This window comes from Onychostruthus taczanowskii, unplaced genomic scaffold (assembly GCF_017590055.1).
Source record: "Onychostruthus taczanowskii isolate IOZ18803 unplaced genomic scaffold, ASM1759005v1 scaffold18, whole genome shotgun sequence".
Taxonomy (NCBI): Eukaryota; Metazoa; Chordata; class Aves; order Passeriformes; family Passeridae; genus Onychostruthus; species Onychostruthus taczanowskii.
Genome location: NW_024499017.1, coordinates 5,116,729 through 5,138,598, shown reverse-complemented (window position 1 = coordinate 5,138,598; position 21,870 = coordinate 5,116,729). Strand labels below are relative to the sequence as shown.

The 21,870-nt window shown below is 40.5% G+C and overlaps 1 protein-coding gene and 1 long non-coding RNA gene across 3 annotated transcripts in view; one reads left to right on the top strand and one right to left on the bottom strand.

Annotated features, from left to right (window-relative positions):
- LOC121333746 overlaps positions 1–13,548 on the top strand; it is a 36,070-nt gene extending 22,522 nt beyond the window's left edge. Inside the window, exon 3 of the long non-coding RNA XR_005952356.1 lies at positions 11,639–13,548. This is a non-coding gene — a long non-coding RNA (uncharacterized LOC121333746). The remainder of the gene's footprint in view (positions 1–11,638) is intronic.
- The window catches only part of NFATC3 (nuclear factor of activated T cells 3), a 64,776-nt gene that overhangs the window by 7,009 nt on the left and 35,897 nt on the right, over positions 1–21,870 (bottom strand). The window contains exons 4-10 of one of the 2 annotated variants that reach the window (XM_041400365.1): positions 20,473–20,672; positions 19,633–19,805; positions 18,749–18,889; positions 17,434–17,489; positions 16,663–16,789; positions 13,810–14,853; positions 5,009–5,110 (exon numbers count right to left, since the gene is read on the bottom strand). In XM_041400365.1, coding sequence (XP_041256299.1) covers positions 5,009–5,110; positions 13,810–14,853; positions 16,663–16,789; positions 17,434–17,489; positions 18,749–18,889; positions 19,633–19,805; positions 20,473–20,672 — 1,843 coding nt within the window. The remainder of the gene's footprint in view (positions 1–5,008; positions 5,111–13,809; positions 14,854–16,662; positions 16,790–17,433; positions 17,490–18,748; positions 18,890–19,632; positions 19,806–20,472; positions 20,673–21,870) is intronic. The other variant, XM_041400366.1, reaches the window with a different exon arrangement.

Sequence of the window (21,870 nt, the reverse complement as noted above, 5' to 3'; positions counted from 1 at the left end):
GGATGGTTTTCATTTTCTCTGGGCTCTCTCTGCCAGGTTCATGTGTTTTGTAGTTCATACTTTTGCTGCCTCTTTGGAGAGAGCCAATTTCATTAGCCTTTAGATGAACAGTTGTGCAAGTAGGACCTTGACTTTTCAGTCCACTGCCCCCTCCAGTTAAGTCCCTGCCTGTTTGGTACCCATGGTGCCAGTGTTGACTGCTGATCCCATAGCCTGGACCTCTACTCACTCCTCGAGTCAGGAGGAACCACAAATGTCTTACACACTGAATCATTACAGAGGCCTTGCTAATATTTAGTGATCATTTGGTGCCTACTGATACCTAAAATCATTCTGGATGATCAGTATCAACTGAGTGGATGACATCAAAAATGTTACAAAGTGTTTTCAGTGCTAACAGTCCAGGTCAATAATCCTGAAATGACAACTGGAGCAGACAAAGAGAGAGAGGGGTGCACACACTACACTGTGCACACGTGTGGCACATTCCTCCATGCAACAAGGATAACTGCACTTTGAAAACTTGTCAGATATGGCACAGATCAAAATGTGATACAATGGGTTTTTAAAATATTTTTTCTCCTTTTTTTTAATATTGGGTTGTGAAATAGAAATTATTTTAACAACTTTTCTCTGTCTATGTAATTGACCTCTCTGGCAGTTTTCCCGGATTTCAGAATTTCAGCTGTTACTTTATTTGCAATAGTTTCAGCTTTTCCTCCCTTAGTATTTATCTAGAACATAAGCTGGCTGGCAAATTTATACTAACAGTTAAAAATAGATAGTGCAGAACAGAAGTTAAGTTGGTGGGGAGAAAATCTGCTACAGACAGATTAGATTGGCCTGGTCAATACTGGTGATACTGCAATATTGCATTGCCAGGTGTGCTGCATCGAAAAGGAGCAACACGCTGCATTGAGAAAACACCAAATATCAGATAGAGGCTCCAGCCTACAAAATTAAAAATTGCAACATATGAAGTAGCATCCTAACATCAATATGGGCAGAACAGAGTAGAAGTAGCTCTGACTTCTGGATCTGCTGTAAAATAAGAACATCCACTTACTCTGTTTTACTGGGTTCTTCCCATGGTTTTCATTTCCCATTGGGCTCTGTTTGCCTGTTTCCAGTCCCTGCTCACTGCACAAGTGGAGCAGCTGGAGCACCGAGGCCTCCCCCGCCCCTGAGGCCGAGGGCTTTGCCTCTGCTCACTGAAGGCTTGCACTGGACAGCTGACAAAGCCACAGCCTGACAGCCACACTGCTCAGGATGAGCTCTTCAAACTTTGCAATTTGCTAGCCAGAGTTTTAAGACCTAAAGTTAGGTTGAACAGCTCAGCCATTGGGCAGTGAGTGACACCCAGAGCTATGGGTGCTGATCTCATCAGATGTTCCAGCACTGACCAACCCCTCTGGAGAAATTCCCACCTACAGAAAGTGATCCATGTTCACTGATTTGAACAGAACAAACTCTTGTGCTATGAAGCATGAAATCACCATTAGAACCTGGTGCTTCTAATAATAAATTCCTGGATGTTTGGATAAATTAAACCCTTCCCCCCCCCCATGAATTTAGAATAACAAGTTCTCTTAAGGTGTTTTTAAGGTGTTTGACGTTCTAATATCAAAAGTAAAGGCATTATCTTTTTTAATAAAATGCCAAGCAAAAACTAACATGCTTCTGAATTGCTCTGTGTCTAATTTCCCCTCTCATTGTGCTAAAAGACAAATATTTTGTACTGGAGCACAAAGTAAAACAGAAGTATATCTAAGTATATATATATTTTTATAAGAATATAAGAAAAGGAAATTCCTGAACCTACAGACCTTTCAGAGAATAATCAAGTAAACTCTTTTTCCTTGCACGTACAGGACAAGCAAGTTATCTTTACTGGCAGTTACCAAGCATTTTAGGTTTTTTAAAGTCAAAAATACTTCCTCAAAGCCTGTACAGAGAACTACAGGCAAACCAGTTCAGATTACAGACCACTAGGGCTGCAATAGGCAAGAGCAGAGACGTGTGCAAGATACAGCAATGCTCCACCAGCCTCCAAAATGTGTTTTTCCCAGGGAACTCCTGAGTTAGAGACAGAATCTTTTGTGCCAAATGTTCCCATTTGGATTTTTCTCTCTGGGATCTTTTAAGGTCTGTGCAAAATTCTGTCAAGTGCAACATTCTGTGACAGATTGCAAAGTTAAACTCCCTATAGCAATAGCAATGCTTTTTAGATGTACTGAACTTGCCCCAGGATTACTTGGAGGTCTGTGCTGGTTACCTTCCCAGGAGTTATCTTCATTACCTTTTCTGTGCCCCCCCACTCCTTTTATTATATTTGGCATTTTCTCCTCATTCCTTTTTCTGGCTGCAGAGTTCTAGCAGATCCAACAACAGGGATTCATCTAACTCCTCTGTGGCATCAGGGACAAAATGTGGCCACAAAATAGATTGAAGGAGTAGCATTTTTTTATTCTCTGCTGTTCCCTAGACATGCCTAGCATTTATTTACCCTTTCAAGACTACTTTTAACACTACTGAGCAAGTCCTCATAGTTCTCATCTTAAATGAGACAGCTTTAAATGAGAATAGTTAACACTGCATTGATGAGTGCAGGTTTGATTCTTTCCCTTACTCTAATTTCCACTTTAACTACCTGGTTTCCTTCAATCACAAGATCTTGCTGTAGAGGTTTCTAGAAGGTTTTTGGTTTTCACCCTTCCCAACAGCAGAGCAGCAGCAGTGCCACATTTACCCAGACTCCACATCAGGTTCTACTTTACAGTTAACTGTTGCTTGCTCTTCCAGAGCTGCCGTCTGGCATGCCATCTACCTGAGGACAATTGTCACTGTCACTGCTCTGAAACCTTTTCACTGACACCTTGCATTGAGACAGCTACTGCAACACGTCTCTTTTTCAAAGGACTCTGGGCATGAGAATCTCTAGTTCCTCAACTGTCAACATCAACACACAAAACTTTCCAACATCACTTACCTAATTTTAACTGAATAACTGATTAGTCATCTGTTGCTCCCATTTAACTTCATAACGTGGAAGCAGCTTGTAGTCTCTCTCACAGCAGAGTAACTGCACACTTCTGAACCTTCGTAAATAATCTGCAGACTGCTTGCAACTATGTGACCCTTCTGACCACCTATTATATTTTCATAAGCTTGACTGTTTTCTACAGTTGGTCTTTTCAAGTTTGTCACAGTCTGTGACGCTGAAACTGCTACAAAACAAGATTTAATTTTTTCAAGAAGTTTTTGTACACTCCTTTCAACCAAATAAAGAGATATTTCCTCATGTAGGTATTCCTCATGTTTTGGTACTCCCTGAAGCAGTCATCTCACTTACCCCTTCTATAAAGGATGACTCAAGTATTCCACTAGTTATTTCCTGCCTTTGTAGATGCTCTGATCTCCTGCAGCACACTGCAGTCACAGTTGCTCTCCTCTCCAGCAGTATAATTTAGAAGCTGTGTTCTTCCTAATTTAAGCCTGAAAATTGTCTCTGTAAGAATTCTGTACTGGCAGTGGATACAGTTAACTTGTCTGATTTGACACTGAGCATTCTTCAAGGTACAAAACCATCCTACTTTCCTCTGTAATCCTACCCCGTATTAATACCACACTACACTGTGCCAAATACATAAAATACCCATCATTTTCATTTAAAAAATGCCATGTTTCTTGATTATATTTGTCAAATGCTAACACTTGTGTGTAAACGTGCTTCTGTCTGGGTTTCTGTTTGTGTGCCTTTATAAAAGGGCCCTGTCAGTGTACATTTCACAGGCCTAAATTTGGGGTTTACCACCCTATGTGTTATTTTTCAGTTGGGGATACTGCTGTTTGAGGGTTATTTTATTATTAGCCTGAATTTCCATTTTTCAAGAACTCCTGCTCTTCAACAATTATTCTGAACCTACCAGACTCTGAATTGCACAGGATGTAGTGCAGAACACTGAAATAATCTAAGTTATAACTTGTATTTTACTAATTGATTTGCTGTTTCAAGACATAGGAATGTCAGCTTGGTGTACTTTCCCTGGCTTTGCCATTCCAAATAGGAGCTACTTACCTTACTAATAACATTTTGATAGGTAAGGAAAGCAGAATTAAGTTTCTTGAAAGCTGGGCAAAAGACCAGTGTGGTTTATTTCAGTTTCATAAGCAAACTTAGGATCAGTCTACACAATAATTGTGTGAAAGTTTTACGAAGAGCTTGGTTATTTCACTGTTACCAAATCTGCTGTACATTTACAGTTATTAACCTTTACAAATCCATGGAGAAAGTAGTACATGTTATAGGTCTTTATAATGTACACAAATTGAGAGAAAAAGGACAGTATAGTTCTTTGGCATTTCAGGCATGTTTGTAATAAAGTGAAAACCACTAAAGTCTAAACACAAACAAGACCAATAGACCATGCAACAATTTCTAATATCATTAGTATTTAGCAGAGTCATAGGGCCTAATTATCTTGCTTATATGTGAAATAAAGAGGCTGAAATAATAAATCCGGATATTCTTACCCAATTATAGTGCACATTCAACTCTAAATCTAGTTATGAACCTGTATTCATCATACTCTGACTGGAGGTGCATGCCACTGTATTCCATCTATTTAAATTGACATTGCTTCATCTTTTTGAAAAAGATAAACATTCCAAATTTCTCAGTTAACTGATCTGCCCACTCTTCTACCTTGCCCATATTTGGCTTAAGATTTTCATATCCTCTTCTGCTATTTTACTAGATCCTACAGCACTCAGGAAGTTCTGTGGCAGCTCTGTATACTTTGAGTGGAGGTTTTTACTGAATGAGTGTACACCTGGCTCACAAATGCTAAATTTCCAACTATTTCAGAATACGCAGGTGTCCAGTTATAGCAATACTTCAGTATTACACAGTGCTTTTCACTCGCAGCTCTTAAAACTCTTACACCACTTTCCCCTTTCCTCTGTGCTCCAATTTCAAACATTGAAGCATTTCAGTAAGCAGACTCACCCTCTAGATTTTCCACAAAGGAGTTGGACATGAGTGCTGAATGTTGAGTCCATTTCTCTGTTGAACCTGATGGCTGGTATTCCAGGTCAGAGATAAAACTGTCTGTGTCAGAGAAGAAGACAGACATAACTACTGACTGGACTAAACCAAGAAGTTACAGTTCACTCAACCAGGAAGTGATTTTCATTTTTCTTTTAATAGCACTAAATTTAAATACCCCGTTTCATTCACAAACACGGCGTATGTGACATAAGTAACTATTTATAAGTTATCAGAGTGCCTATTAAAACCAGTATCACTTATCTTGTATATTTTCTTGTACATTTACTTTCATTTAGCAGCCAGAGCCATAAAGGTAATGTTATTTTTTGGATGTCTGCATAGTTGCATCATCATGAATTTATAGTACTTATATCTGATTTTAGCATTTGTATTTAGAACACTCCTCCTTCGGTCTTTTCAATTTGCTTTACTTACTGTTGTCAAATTAGAAGTACTTGTGGCACTTGACAGCAACTCCAGGGTAGGCAAAGGAGTCCTAGTGAACAAAAGCTGTTGTGCCCTTGTCCCTCTGCCCCAGGCACAGGGAGCTGTCCTGCTCCCAGCCGCAGGCTCCCCTCGCTGCACGGCCTGCCCAAGGCACGGCTCTGCAGTGCGGCCGCCACAGCCCGAGTGGCAGAACACCAAGTGTTGTCTTGGCACAGGTGGCTCCCTCACACTTGGGCCACGTGAGAAAGCTCTGCACTACCCTGCAGGTAGTGCAGAGCTGCATTTCATGGAACTGCTTTTCCTAGAGGAAAAATCAATGTCAAATAGTGTATTCATTATTTTAACCAACAAGTCTGGGTTTATTCAGTTGTGATCAGCGGCTAGGCAGGGCTTACAACAGGGTTGAATTTGGTTTTTTTCCCTGCCCAAGACAGGGTTGCAAATTTAGTCAACTAGGCTTTAACACAATTAAGAAAATGACTCTGGACCCTGGCTAATTTGTGCCTTCTGGACAGAGGCACACACTTGTTTTGCCAGCATGCCAGTATCTAAGCCCTGCTTAGGGATGACTCCTGGGAGGACAAAGGAATCTACTCTTACTTCCTTCTGAAATTCAAGCAGCTCAAATTACCTCTTTGGGTGACTTCTTATGCTTAATTGTTCAAAGTGTAAAGTTACACAGGTTTAAATGGGAAGTGGAAAGCATTATCTGGGTTTCAATGAAAATGTCCACTGCCATTGTGAAGGAAAGGAGTAAATGAAGGACAAATTCTTGTCAAATAATAGGAGATAAGAAAAGATCATTTCCCCCCATCAATTATGGTAGAAACGGCAAGAAAGTGATATTTAAATAAAGATCTAATGAATCCAGGGAGACAGGCAGGAAACTGCCTCATGAGGAAACAAATTAACTGTACCAACAACCCTCTTTAGAAAGGTGAAGCTTTCAAAAGAGCAGACAACAAACACTGCCAAAAAGCCTCCAGAGAGAGCAGTGGAGTTCATTAGCTTATAAAGCAACAGCCTCTGCACCATTAAGACAGCACAGCTTATACAGTAAGGATTATATGTCACTCTGGCAGGGAAATACGTTTCTGAACAATTTTTCTAATTAGTTTCATACTTAGCAAGATCCTGAGGTTCTTGCGTGCACTACCAAAGCTGCTGACAGTGGTGAGTGTTTGCTTTTATCAATCCCTGACAAGTTGTGCCATGCACAGCACACACAGCATCTCCAGCCAGCACCTTCTGGAACAGAGCATGCACTGCCCTCAGGCACACACTGCTTCTTGCCTGGGAAACGTGGGACATAAAACGGCAGCCTTTTCAACTGTGTGATACAGCACAAAGATTCTGTTCTACACACACATTAGGCAGAACTTGAGGTACCAGAAAAATATATATTAAAAATACCTTTATACTTTGTAATACCTTAACTTTTGAGAAAGCTTTCTGTACCCAAAGAATATAAAGCCAAAATGAAAACCAGGAAGTTGAAACAAAAATCAAGAAAAATAACACCCAGTAGATCTGTTTAACTGATCAAAAATTCATACTTTTTTGAATGACCTCATTGTCCTGACTCAGTCTTTACTTAAAGAAGCTTAAGAAAAGCTTTAAACCTCCAATTATGAGCACCTGGTTTGGGTCAAAGCAAGAAGTCGACTTAAAATTAGAGTTCTGTTATGGATACAGGCAGACCAAAGAGCTCCTGGAGTCATCGCACTTGGTTTTCAGGATCTCCTCCTACAGAAGTCAATAAACTTCCTGTTTTTGCAGCACTATCTGATTAAAAGTTTAGCCTGTGTAGCCTTGACTGCTGCTGAACTGGAGCAGGATGTGCAGGCTGTGGGACATAACCTAGAAGACATACTGGTTTTAGAAGACTAAATCTCCCAGAATATTCTAGAATGCATGATTGTCTGCAGTGCTGCTTCAGTGAGCAGCAAGAGGGGAATTTTTTTAATATGCTTTGCAAAAAGAAGTTTGATCCAAACTGTGTGTTTTAGAGGACAGGTGAGTGAATTGCTCTCCTGACAGAGGTAACAAGAATCAGCAAGCCTCAAGGAAACCTATGGACAGAGTGCAGCACACATTTCCTAGGACATATACCTCCTTGTGTCAGCTCCAGACACAACTCTACCAGCTGAATTTATGTGAAGAATCTCTTCAACTAAGTCACATTGCTTAGTGCAGTATATTTAGCCTGGTTTTGACTCCACATGACCAGCAAGTGTCAACTTTCCCTAACAAAAAAGAAGAAGCTGCCAGGCTCTAATTAACCCTCAGTTGCCTGTGCTGGAGCAGCCAGCTGATGGTGCTGCTCTGAAACCAAACCTGTCACATGTCAGGCCATGGCTGCTGTGGCAAACTACCACAGACATGGGGGGCTGCCTTGCAGTCACCATTCCAAGCCCTAGGCCAGGCTTGCTTTCAGTAATTTCAGGTTTAATGCTAACTTCACTAAGGAGTACTATTTTATTTTTTTCAATTAACTGCATGGAATGTTGGAGTATAGTTCTCCTGTGCACATTATGTACAGAAAAACAAAATGTGCCTGCAGAATCACTGCACCAGCTCTGCAATTATCTGCCACAGTAACAAATACCCTGCTCAAGGCTTGGCTATGCTGTCACACTCTGCATTTCTGTATCCTGGTGAAACCTTTTCTCTCACAGAAGAAGAGAGCTGAGTCTGACAGAGAATTCAGCACAAGCCTTGGCTCTAGAGGACACACGGGCTGTGCAGTGGAAAGTGGTGCTGAAGGGTCTGTGTGGATTTTTTCCAGGTCACAAGGTGCACTGAGCTCCCTCCAGTTCTGCTGCGATTGCCAGCAGCCACACCTTGGTGCAGAAGTGTCACCTGCACTGATGGAAGAAGTCTCTAACCTCTTCTAATTCTTGAATGGGAATCTTTTGAAGTGGTGAGTCAGTTGAATTTACTTTGCATTAGTTACAAGATGTTCTGTGGCTCTCCCAGGGAAGCTGGCCACAGACACCTGAGGATTTAGCTGACAATTTTACACATTAGAAATCTGTAACTGGTCTTCTTGGGATGCCTCAGTGACACAAATTTGATGGACACAGTGAGTGAATCCCTTAGAAGATACGGTCAAAGCACCCTTTAACTGCTGACAAGCCCTGATGCAAAACATTTCACCTTTGCTCACTGCTCCACCCTTCAGCTTTTAGACTACTGCTCGGTCTGGATCAACATTTTGTTCATAACACACATTTCTCAAAGTAGATTTCCATTCTCTTTCAATACATTTCAGGTTCTGCCTTATCACCTCAACATCCCACTGCAGGATTGCTTTTTACTGCTGTCTCATCTTGCTTGACAATACAGATTTAACAGTCAGAATGCTAAGAAAGGAGGACTTCGAACACAACTTTACTGAACAGTCTACACTGGTAGAATTTTGAGAATGCCTTTTAGTGCAGGATTGCTCTGACAGTTCCAGGCACAGTGTAGGTCAGAGTCCCTGGCCTTGCTGGACACACTGCAAGGTGCAACATTTCGCTCTGTACTCAGGAGACAATAAAGACACCTTGGATTTGAGATGCACATCTCAAGTTTGAGCTGCTCTCCTCCACGCTACACCAGACTCCAGCATTCAGTACCTTCTGTGCTTCTGCAGAACTCCAATGGCAGGATGCTGCCTTAATTAACACTGATCTGTTGACGAATAAGTTTTAAATATAGACAGAAACACAAAGTATAGTCCTTCTCCAATACTTTCTTGTTACTCACCACTTTGATTCTCCAGAAATTAAGCTGAAGCTACAGTTAAAAAGCTGCCTTCAAAGAGGTACAAGTCTTCTAGCAAGATCAGAATAATCTGAGCTTCCCAGGAAGAGAATTTATAAGCTAGAGAATTATCACAGAACTATTAAAATGAATGAATGCTAGCAGCTTAGAGTTCTACATGGAATGTGTCTGACAAACAGCCTTATTGCTTTATATACACCAAGTGCTTAGGGGATTTCTGGTTATGATTTATAGTAAATGCACATACTGGATTTTCTAATCTCCAGCTTTATGTAATGGAGATGCAATGAGTAACAAAATATAAGAGGATTAGTAGAAGGTCATCCTGATTTGCTGAACACAGCCAAACAACACCTTAAAAATGGTTAAATACAGGTGTACATGTTAGAAATCTCATCACTGTAGAAAGCCATGAAATCCAAGGTAAACTCCCTCCTAAACTGCAAACCACAAAAGACTAAATTTGAGATCAACAGTATTGGAACAGTTTTAAACCTAAAACCTGATATTGGGAATAGGGAAACCACTACATGAGAAGCACTTTTTAAAAACAGAGGGGGTAGATTAATGAGACCTCATATAACCAGACTGAGTCTAACTTTAAGTAGCTTTTCTTTCAAGTGGGGAAGAAACTTTATTAGATGGGTGTGCAGCAGAGCCCAGTATGGACGATGGATATGGGCAAGGCCAGAAATGACCAGCTGCCTGTTTGCTGCCACTTCAGCCCCCTTGTTTATACCTATTTGCAGCCCTAAAACTCCACTGTCTATCCAGGGAAATGTTAACCTGAGGTGTTGGCCAGAGGCCTGACTTGCTGAAAGATGCTAAGAGAATAAAGATCCAACACACCAAGGGATAGAAAAAGTGGAGGGGACAAATAAAAGTGCATGAAGCTGCTTTTAGTTAGTTCCAGCCCAAAAGTTTCTGAGCTTGTGCAGCCTGACAACTGCCAAACCTAAGCAGAAAGGAGAACTTCTTCAGAATACCTTTGAAATAGTAGCACACAATACTACTTTGAAATTGTGTTCTGTTTCAAATATTTTTATAATGTAATTTGAATTTTGTATCTATGCGACCTCATGCATTTTGATCCCTTGTTTCAAGTGAATTAGGTGTTCACTGTAGGATGCAAGGATAGGAAGAGGGGAAACAAAACATAAAAGCAAATTCAAGGTGGAGATTAGAAAGGTCTAAGGATATCAGCAAGGTTCTCCTGAAAAACATGACAATGAAGAGTCACACAAAGTTCAGTATGGGGGGGAAAAAAAGCAGGAAGGAAAGGAAAGTCCTTTGTCAGACACATGGGCAGGATCTGCCCTTCCACTGCGTAACCTGTGTTCAACCACAGTCTGAACAGAGCCCAGGGAAAGGGCAGAGGAATACAACAGCATTTCAAAAGATTCTCCATCTGGTCACTGGCAAACACCTTGGACTTGGCAGGGAAGCTGCAAATGTGTTACACTTTCCAGGAGATGCTGGATCAAGACTAATCCAGGTGCTCTTGACTTGAGCACTGATGGATGGAGTCACTTTGTGGTTCTGTATTATGCAGTGATTTGGAGGCAGTTTTGGTGTATTTTTAAGAAAACACCTTAATGCTGGCTGAAGAGGCAGTAAGAGTCATTTCTAGGGGTCTTACTTAAATGAATTTATGTAACTGTTATCCACACAGCCACACCTGGAGGTGGGGTGGGGTTTCACAATTTTGTGGGTTTTTTAATTGGGATTTTGTTTTTAAGAATTTTAAATCCCATTCTGTCAATCTACACAGTAATTCTGTGATTTACTTTATCATGGGGTAGCACTTCCATACTACACTGAAATTTTGTAAAATATTTCTTGAAATATTTTATTTTCTTGGCAAAGAAATAGATACTGGTTTAAATTTGAAACAGTATACATTACTTAAAAGAAAGAAGATAATTTATGCTCTCAGAGTTTTTTGTTTATTTTAAGACTACTGATTTAAATATTTAAGGCTGGTAATCCAGACATGATTTAAAGAATTTTCAACTGGCTTTGCCTTAGTGTTTTATTTTGAGAGGTTTATTTGCCTTAATTGGTAACCTTCAAAAACCTATTTTCCAACTAAGTAGAGCTTTCAGATTTGATGTATTACTTGGGAGAATATATTGTATCAACACTCATTTTATGTATGTAATTATGTTTGGATTTTTTTCTTTAATTGTTATAACATTATTGTAGAATAGCCTATTTGCTATTTGTGCTTGGTGCTATTTGTACAGAAAAATTCAATTATACAAAAAAAAAAGAAATTTTAGAATTGTTTTTTAAACCAGAGTAATATGTCAGATAAATTATTGAAAAAAGTGTTCTTGTCTAAACATGTTTTTTTTTTTTTCCTTAAAGCTGATTAAGCAGAGGAAGTATTCACTCACATTGAGAGAACTGAGCAGCTTTGCTTCTTGTCACTGAACCCTTCCAGAGTTTTGGAACAGCAGGTTTCATGCTCAACATCTGATTTGTATTTGCAGACTGGAAATGCAAACAAGCCCCAAACCCAACCCCCAGGAAATCATCGCACGGCGGCAACACGGAAGGGAAAGGCACTGCTCACAAACCCAGTGCTGCTGCCAAGGGCAAGTTCAGCATTTAAATCCATGTTCAGTTTTCCATACATGAAGTTATCAGCAGTTATCAGAACTTCTTTAATTTTCTGCACAATCATTTAAAAAAAGAAGTTAATTAAGCTGTGGCCATTTGACTCCCATGTTCATTGAACCCTAAGCCATCAGCAAGTGGCCACGCTTCCAGTGGGGCTCCAAAGCTTCTCCTGTGATTCCATGGCTTTGTCAGCACAGGAACGAGGCAGTACTTTCAGTGCTAAGCAAAGGAAATAGTATCAAACAGCAACAAATACTTGTGACAGAGAGAAAAAACTTTTTTACTGTGCATCCATTTTCATTTCTGAACCATTATAAACTGCCAAGATGTTTGTAAGTGCTAAACATTTCTGCTTACTTTGTGAACAGTCTAACTACAGTATTCAGTTATATTTTATTTCTTTCTACTTTTTTTTGTGGGTGTGGAGAGAAGAAGGATAAGAAAAAGGCAGGTTCTAACCTGACACTTCTTGAAACATTAGATTTCTTCTCATTCCTCTGTATAGAAGTATAAAATGCTATCTTTTTGCTGCATGCTGTTTCATAAAGCCTTGCTTTTCTCCCCTCAGCAAGTCCTTGACAGAATCAGTCTCTTCCTTCCTTTCTAAATAAACTTAAGTTGATTGATAAACAGTGTTTCTAAAAAGAGAGCTTTGTTTAATTAAGGTGGCTATTGAACTGAAAGCTCAACTAGACTGGTTTCTCTCGTTTTCTTCCTACTATGCCATGTCTTTAAAGGCATTTCTCTACTAAATTTTATTACTTCTGTCTGGAGGTAACAATAGCAAAGCTCCATTTATGCAGGGAGTTGGGACTGACACAGATACTTAACAGATGGCCTACACTTAAGTCTTTATTCTACTGCTGATGCAATTAAGTAATTACCAGGGATGGTTAAAAAAACCCCAAACCACAACATTTATGGCTACTTTAGAAAAGAGACACTGGCATGTTTCCCTTCATCAAAACAAAACACATTTTACACAACTTTTAAGGCCAGGCCTTCTGCTCTTCCAGCCTTTATTAGCATGACATATTCTTTAAATTGCTTTGCATCTACACCTCAAATAGTCTGATGTTTACGATCTGATTTTTTTTAATTTGGTTGGAAAATATTATAAATAATTATTTAATTAATAACTAAATTAAAAAAATTGTCCAAATATTTATGATACAGCCCTTTATAGTCTGGCCTTGTTGTGGCCATTACAATGTCCTTGTTCTGTTTATGTTAAACGAGTGAACTTCTCAAAAAGGCAGTCAGAGTGGAGAAAGCAAACAGCCACTGTGAGCAGAGGTGCTGAATGATGACAGGTATCTACAGAATGTCTGTGAAGAGACCAAGACAGTGCCAAAATGCATGTGATAGATTATCAAAACACCAGCCTGCCCTTCAAAACTGGGACAACTCCAAGAAACAAGACTCCAAACTACATCTATGCAATGCAGATATCGTGTTATGACTTTTACTGAAACATATCAGTGACACAATCAGAAAAGACTTCAAATGACTTTCTTGAATACAAGGTGTCAATGTGTAAGAGTTGATCCTCAAGCCTTGTTTTATGACAAAACCAAAATCTCTGGGCAAATGAGACTAAAATGCTTGAATTGTAGAACTACGAATTAACAGCCGATATAATTAGCTTAAGACAAGTTGTTGCTTTGGGTGACAAAACCAAAATCTCTGGGCAAATGAGACTAAAATGCTTGAATTGTAGGACTACGAATTAACAGCCGATAGATATAATTAGCTTAAGACAAGTTTTTGCTTTGGACACAAAAATATGACTCCATGACTGATATAAATTCCCTTCTGTGAAGAGCAGTGTGTTCTAAACAAAAAAAACCCTCCCACACCCACTTGTAGTTTAATGCCCATTATAACCCCACTATTGCAATATAATATCCACTTACCATCATCTAGCGTGATGTCTTGTAGTCCTATGGTTTGAAAATTCAATTCCCGGTCTTCAGGCTCTGGTTTGATGTGCACAGCTGCCCCCTCGGGTGCAAAGGGAGAAGAGTCACACACGGCGTGGGGCCCCAGGGGTGACACCGTGCCCAGGGCTCCCAGCGCGGGGCTGGCGGCCTGCGGCGACTGCTGCCCCGAGCGGCCTCCGGGCGGCGGCGACGGGGCGGGTCCTGAGCTCGGAGATTGGTAAGGCAGAGGCTGGAGCTGGGGGGAAGAGGGGCCGGACAGCGGCGAGTGGCCCAGCGGGTGGGAAGCCGTCGGGGACGGGGAGGAAGCGGCCGCTGGGTTCGGAGAGTGGTACGGGACCTGCTGCAGCTGCGGAGAGGCCTGGCCCAGGGAGCGGCTCACGGCAGAGGGGATGGAGCCCTGCCCGGCGCCCGGACAGTGGTATCCCATCGATGGCAGGTGAGCAGATGACTGTCCCGAATGAGCTGCGTGTGCCAGGGGGTGTCCTGCTGGACTTGATGCTGACACGGAACCTGGATTTGAAGAATGGAACTGCACTGGTGGTAGAGCTTGGCAGCTGAGATTTACCAAATGAGGTACAGCCGCGTCCTGCGGAAATGAAATCGCATCAAAGCCTTGGCCGGAGGCAGAGTTCATGGGAAGACCAGGCTGTCCACTGTACACATCGGTAGGCTGCATAGGCTGGTAAGAAGGCCTCACAGGAGGTGCTGATGTTACCTGAAAAGACTGAACCACGGCAGGAGGCAAAACATGACACTCTTCACTTGGACTGAGGTTTCTGCCCTGCATACGCGGCATGTGTGGCACTGCCGAGGTCACCATGGTGTAGGGTGGCTGAATGGGACACACGAGGCTCCTGGGTGACGAAGACAGCAAATTGTCGTGGGGGTGCCCTTGCTCCGGTGAAGGCAGCTGGGCTCGCATTGAGTGCAGGCCCTGGACGCTGCCCGCATGCGGCAGTGCCAAGGATGGAACAGCGGACAAATCCACCTCATCTCGGTGCTCTTGCTTCATTACAACTAGAAAAAGTAAAACAGTTTTACAATTCCAGCCCATCTGTACCCCGTGACAAACACACACCAACTGCTGTTTAACAACCACAATAGCATTGTTAGTGTCATTGCTTCCCTTCTTCTGCTCTGCTTTCACCTTTGTTTCTATGCCTGCTACATCCACCCTGCACAGCCAGAACAACTCTCCCAGCAGGTATGCAAGGGCAAGCATCTCCCCTTCCAGCACATCTTCCTATGCAATGGATGATTCTAAAGACATTTGCAACCCAGCCAGAGAAAGGCCAGTTCATCTAAAGGACGTTCTTGTCACCAGAGGGGGGGAGCTGCTGCTGGGCTCCACTGAAAATGGGCAGATGTGAGCTCAGTATCACGCACTAGGAAATGCTGAAGGCAATTTTTAGCAGGCTTCAGGCCTTCCTTAGACTCTGATCACAAGGACAGCTGAACTTTGGCAACACACACTGTTATCTTGAGTGGTGCACCATGTTTCAATTACAGCAGCTCTTTAAGCTCATCCCCCAATTTCAGTGATGGCAGCAACTGTTCTTACAAGAGCTACAAACTGACACACTTTCAGCTACAGGTTTATTTTTTTAAACTGCTGGTAGGCTCACAACAAGATACTGATCTTAAGTACTAGTAGAAAAATGCTAACACTTAAATGCTCATTTACTACTTCATAAGATACAGTTAACTAAATATTACAGTCAAATGAACTATAATACATATAGAGTGTTTTAAGTGCTTGTGTAGTAACAGCTGCAGTTACAATTCAGCTTGCTTCTTATTAAGTAGTAACTTCTTACTTCGTTCCATCATTTAAATAACTTAAATAGAGATATTTCAAACAAAAATATAGATGTGTAACTATCTTAGGAGCTGATATTCTTGAAAAACAGTTGACAAATAGCACAGAAACCTGATAATAACACCGTTAACGTGTACTTGGCATACCAGACACCTCTGTAACACTGCCTAAATTTAAAAAGCAGGTAATTTTAGAGCACAACAAGTGAGCACAGCTTATTTTAAATTGTGTTAACTAATGGAAGTTGGCTTTGTCAGCATATACAGAAGTTTTAAGAAGTTTATATTAATATCTGTATCCAGCTTTAAAGACTCCTTCAGATATCTGACTTCAAGTGCTCCAAGCAGCACCAAAGGGTCCCCACCATCACTGGCACCTTGGGCATTCTGACTGCTCCAAATGGGCACAAGCTGAAATCAAGCAAGGGGCAGGAAAGGAGCAGGCACTGCACGTCTGCTGCAAGCTCTTCCTCACACCAAGTGGGAGGAAACAGGCTGGTTTACTACATCTCAGCTAACATGTCCTGGTTTTACTTCTGCCTAAGTTACAAGCTGATTTGTCTCAGTAAACTGCAATGTATCCAGAGTGGGGGAAAATCATTTGACCTTCCTTGTATCTAAACCTGTTTTTTTTTTTCTTTTTTGACATTTGAGAGTGGAAAAAAATGCACAAATCTGTTCTTCTGTGATCTCACTATCCATCATGTAATCACGACAGTTATTTCAAGAGTAGCTTCTGACAGCAGCTTCATCATCATTCTCAAAGAAACGTAGAATGCAAAAATTATTGTGTAGAAAGTGTAATGAGGAAATAACTAGCTGTAGCCACAGTACTGGAGCTTATTACTCTACATTTCAGCTTTTTAATTAGACAAGCTTTAGTAACTGTTTTACAAACAGTTCAAACCTAATCCTACGTACCTGTCAAAGGAACAAGACTGGAGTATTTTTGTATATCCACTTTAAAAAACAAAATAAAATGCCAGTTTTGTATTTTTCATTTGATACCTGGTGTGTAAGTAAAACGCTGAGATTGGCTTTTTTTCCTCTTTCCATTGCAGAGATAAAACTGCACCTGAACTGCAGCTGTGATGGCTTTGTTATGGTATGGAGGAACTTCAAGTATGATGTTTGCCTATAGGAAAGTTGAAATAAAGAAGTTTTACACATTAAATGCAAATGAAACTATTAATTACAGAAAAACTGAAACTCTTATGATAAAACTAAAGCACCCTAATACTTTGAAATTGGCAAACTTCAAGTTCATGCACATTATGTAGTAAAACAGTAGTACAGGCAAACTTTTATTTGGAGAATTTTATTTTCTTTTAAGCACAAGTGCTCTGAAGATAATGCTTTAATTAAACAGACATATCATTTAAAGGATGCTTTGCTTGTCTGCCAAAGTAAAAAAAACCAAAACCTTCTATCAGTTAAAAAACTGTATTTTGGATCATTAAGCTTTTAAAATAAGTTTTAATGCACTGGAAGTAATTTGTCACATTGGCAAAATTATCTTAAGTTTCCGCTTTTTAATTTTCAAGTTCTTTTCTTCATTGCTTTCACAACAAGCATGCTATTTCCAGTTCCTTCAAAGCATCCTCTTAATGGCTACTTTATAGTGTTAAGACAATTTAGAAGTCTCCAATTGTCTGTCTGAATTAGTCAGTGATCTACTTACTTTAACAAATGAAGTCTAAATTTCAGAACAACAATGAAAATATCAACTTTCACATTTAAAAAAATAAGCTTTCTAAAGTAAGAAAAATTGTTTCTCACCCCTTGACACTTTTCCCTAATTATTTTCCCTTCTACCTCCCACTGAGGTCGTCCATCTGTTGAGAGAAATTTACAAATAATTCAAGCAAAAAGCATTTTCTTAACACTTTAATAATTCATCTTCAAAATATTTAAATACTTAATATAAAACAGGATTTATTTTCAGTCATAAAGAGGCTGTCAAACTGACAGGCACAGACTGTAAACAAACTGGAGAGATGCTTTCGGAGTTTCAGCAGTACAGCCACCGCAGCTGCCTGTTGTGCAGGACTGCGCGCTGCACCCCAGCGTGCAGGAGCTGCAGAGGAGGCTCTGAGCACTGGCAGCGGACACAAGGGCTCTCCCCTCGTGTTTCTGAAACCTTTCCGAAGGGTGCTGAACCTGCAGCCGCCGCTTGTGCTTATTCAAACAAGTGTGATGACTTGGAGGCTGAGTCAGCAGCAGCGGCAGCGATAGCCAGGCCACCCCTCCCTGCCCGGCCCGGGTCACGGTGCCCGCGGGCTCAGACCCCGCGGGTGCAGTGCTGGGCAAGGTGCCCGTGCCCAGAGGGGCAATCACCTGGGCAGCCTCCCCGTGCTCTGACCTGGCACAGCCCACACCCTGCACCCAGCACTCGGCTCTCTCTGCCACTGGGTGCTGCTTCAGGTAACCAGGGAGCCACAGCAGCAGCTCTGCCTCTTCCAAAGGTGTTCAGCTTGGGTGGCAGAACACAAGATTACATAATATTTTGTATTTGCTAATAAAAATAACAACACTTTTATTTATATATGTAAGGAAATAATAGAATGCAGAAGAATTGGACTCGGTTTGCAAATTTTTATTTTTAATAATTTCTTTTGCTCCTTTTTGCTGCAAATTCAAATCAGACACTTAAGTCACCAAAATGATAATTTAAGCTGTTCAGATTTTATGTTTTATTATTTTCTAGCTAGCATTTCTTTCATTAGCTAAGGAGTCAGTTCCTATGCATTGATTAAATCAGATGTAACATGGCATCACTGCCAAAGACTACATTTCAATTAGTTCCCATGTTCACTTTTTCATTTTTTATGAGAAGGAGCAAATACATGGTATGATCTGTTAACAGCATCTTTCAAATACACACATTCCAAGTTAGTTACCCTCTAACTGTGTTCCTGAATCAGAAGGACTACTTCATTCATAACTGCTAACCAGCACACAGATCAGTGCCCAAATGAACTTTCCAATTACTACTAAAGACATTTTTTTTCTCCTTTTAAAACATCCTTATTTCTTAAAATCAAGCTCAGGTACTGAGCCTGGTTTGAAAAAAACCCAGCAAGACAGTATTTACCTTGTCCTTTTTCAAAAAAAATAATTTTGGATTCTGGAAGAAAGTTGGATCCTGTCACCACCATCTCATGGCCTCCATTTACTGAGCAGCTGTTGATGCTGTACTTCTCAATCTGAGGAAGTTCCTGCGCAGATCGCTGAGCTTTAGAAATATTAAGGGAATAATTATTATTACAATTTTAATAATAATGACATTTTATGATTCTAATTTGAAGAAACAGGGATGAAACTAAAATGACCATCTGTTTACATACACAAGTCATATTTGTCTCTGATTTATCTTTGCTTTTAAAATTATTTTGAAATTACATAATTAAAGAAAAGAAACACCAAGAAGACATGAATGCCAACAGTCTCTACTGTTACAGCAAATTCAATTTTTAGTTTAGGAGTACTGGATTAAAAATTACTTTAGTAGTTTCTAGAGAAAATGAATTCTAGGGGAAATTCAGATTATGCCTTGATTCCTTAGTGCCATTATTTAACAAATCAACTCTCTAGAAGTTCAGCTGGTCACTAGATATTACTGTATAGGGAAAGTCATGGCACAGACTCCTGTCAATGAAATGGTATCAGCTTTAGAATGAATATTTTCACTGAGATGTATCAGCTGCCTCTGCTCATACACAGGCACTACTGAAGCTGCTGTATGACTGCACTGAGGCTAAAGCCCAAACCCTTGTGGTTCCTCTAAGCCTCCAAGCTGTCACTTGGCAGGTACCATCTTTACTTAAAGATGCATTAACTTTTGGTAATTGAGAGCTTCACACACAATGCTTTTTACACAATTGCTATATATAATTCTGGCAATATTGTCAGAACGACACTACTATTGACACATACAGAAACATGAGTATAAAAGATGTATATTTAGAGCAATCTTACAGCATTCAACAGGTATGGAAGCAGTCTGCAGAGATAAGACTTTTCCACTGGGCTGTGGGATGTGCACACGGAACACAAGGCGCACTCTGGTGTTCTTTCTTCCAATATCTGTCTCTCCTTTCCGGAGCTCGATGTCGGAATTGCGCAGTTTCAAAATACCAGCACAATCGATACTGGAGATGGGAGAGGATGGACAGATGGATCACATGAGAAATGGAAGAAAACCAATCAAACCACTGCCAAAGTTCACTCTGTAAGCCTTTCTTTTGTTAAAGAATGAAACTGCTCTTTTTCCCACACATTATGGTATTTTAAGGGTTATTTTAAATGTCTGTGATTGAAAGAACGCTTAGTGTGGAAACAGCAGCAAGTACTGGTGAAACATTTTGTCTTGTAAATGTCCAGCTGGTGCTTTTTTGAACCTTTAAAAGATTATTTGTTATTGCACATTGTTTAACCTCCAAAGTGAGTTATTTAACATTGTAAATGTCATTTACAAGGAGCAAGAGACCACTATTTAGTTCTAGTTTAGGAAGGACTAGAGAACAACAAAGTGTACCCATCAAATCCCAGCTGCTATTCTGCACTGTGGTCAATTATTCCTATGAGACACACAACTTCAATCACATACCACATTTGTACGAGAGCTTCCCTGCCTCTCTGCTACTTTACTTCTGACTGCTCTCACACTGGCTTGCTTTAAGAGACGCATCTCTCCATCATGACCCAGATTTGTGAAAAATACGCTGATTTCACAGGACTTTTCTTTCACCTTTGCACAAACGAAGAAAATAAAAACTACACATAGCAACCAAATGGCTAACTCATGCTGTGATGTACCTGGCTGACATGTTATTTTCAGGAAGAAGTGGAATTTCCAACACTTTGGTGCTGGCAATGATGATCTCCTGGCTGGCAGTGGCCACGGTCTTGCCGGTGATGCGGTGCACCTGGTAGAAGGCGTGGGGCCGCAGGTAGCGATCGTCGGCCGTGCCGATGAACATCTGCAGGTTCACCGGCTTCTCGCTGTAGCCCAGCAGCTGAGGGAGGGGCACAGGGAATAGCAACAGGTTAGGTGACTCCCACTGCATCTGTGTGTGCACACTACAAACACACAACCAGTCCAAAGAGTCAAGAGTCAGCAGTATTTCATCACGAACTTCTTCAAACCCTTCAGCAAGCAGGAAACTGAGTGCAGGTATCTGTCACCAAACACAAGGACTGGCAACAATTACTGGCATAAATGAATGTCAAATATCATTATTTTTGAATCTCTCAAAGACAATTTTTCTACCTACAGAATTTCTAAATTAAAGCTATGCTGTGGGTTTGTTTCTGGTACTGTTTTTAATTATCAATTACCAATTTTACTAAGATGCACCTAGATTCTAGAAATACTAAAAACTTTTAGCTTTTTTACTATGAAATGGAATAGGAACTTCTATTAAACTTAAGAAGTTTTGTGAATAAAAATGTATCAAGTTAGGACAAGAAGATTAAATTCATATCTAGACAATCACATGTAGTTTATTTTTGGCAAAGAAAATACTTCAAACCCCCAAATTCTGCAAATGTTAATTTACACATCTTTCTGTTTCTCAAATACACATCTAACCACTAATGCAGCCAGTTGCCATAAAACCACCTGTTGCTTGAGCTAACTGCATCAATTCTGGCACAACACTCAAGCAGAAAAAAATTATGAACTGAAACTAGAAGAAAAAGCCCATTTTATGATAGTATGTGGGTAATTTGTTAAGGAATCAAACATAAACAACAGTAGCACCAGTTTCCTTCAACCCCTGTTATTATAAATCTGAGGCCTACAGAGTATTTCTTACAGATCCATTTTCCTTCACCTTGCTGCAATTGGCAGATTGATGCAGGCTGCAAAGTTAGAGAATTGTTAAACTGCACTGGAGCAGATTTACGTTTCATTGACTTTGACATCAACTTATGTTCAAACGGGAGGGAGGGACAGACAGTCATTCTTTAAACGTGGTTTTGTCACGTCAATATTTTTGTCTCTAGGGAGAGTTATTTGGTCACACAACAATATTATTCAAGCTCTTTACAGAACTAACACTTAAAAACCAAACAAAACATGTCAATTTAACCTACTCAGAAGAGTAATTTAAGCCAGTAGTCAGCAGCACCAAAGCCCAAGGCACACCCACACCCAGCAGTCAGAAGCCCCACTGCTGGTGCATCACTCCTGGCAGGGAGTTCTACGGACCA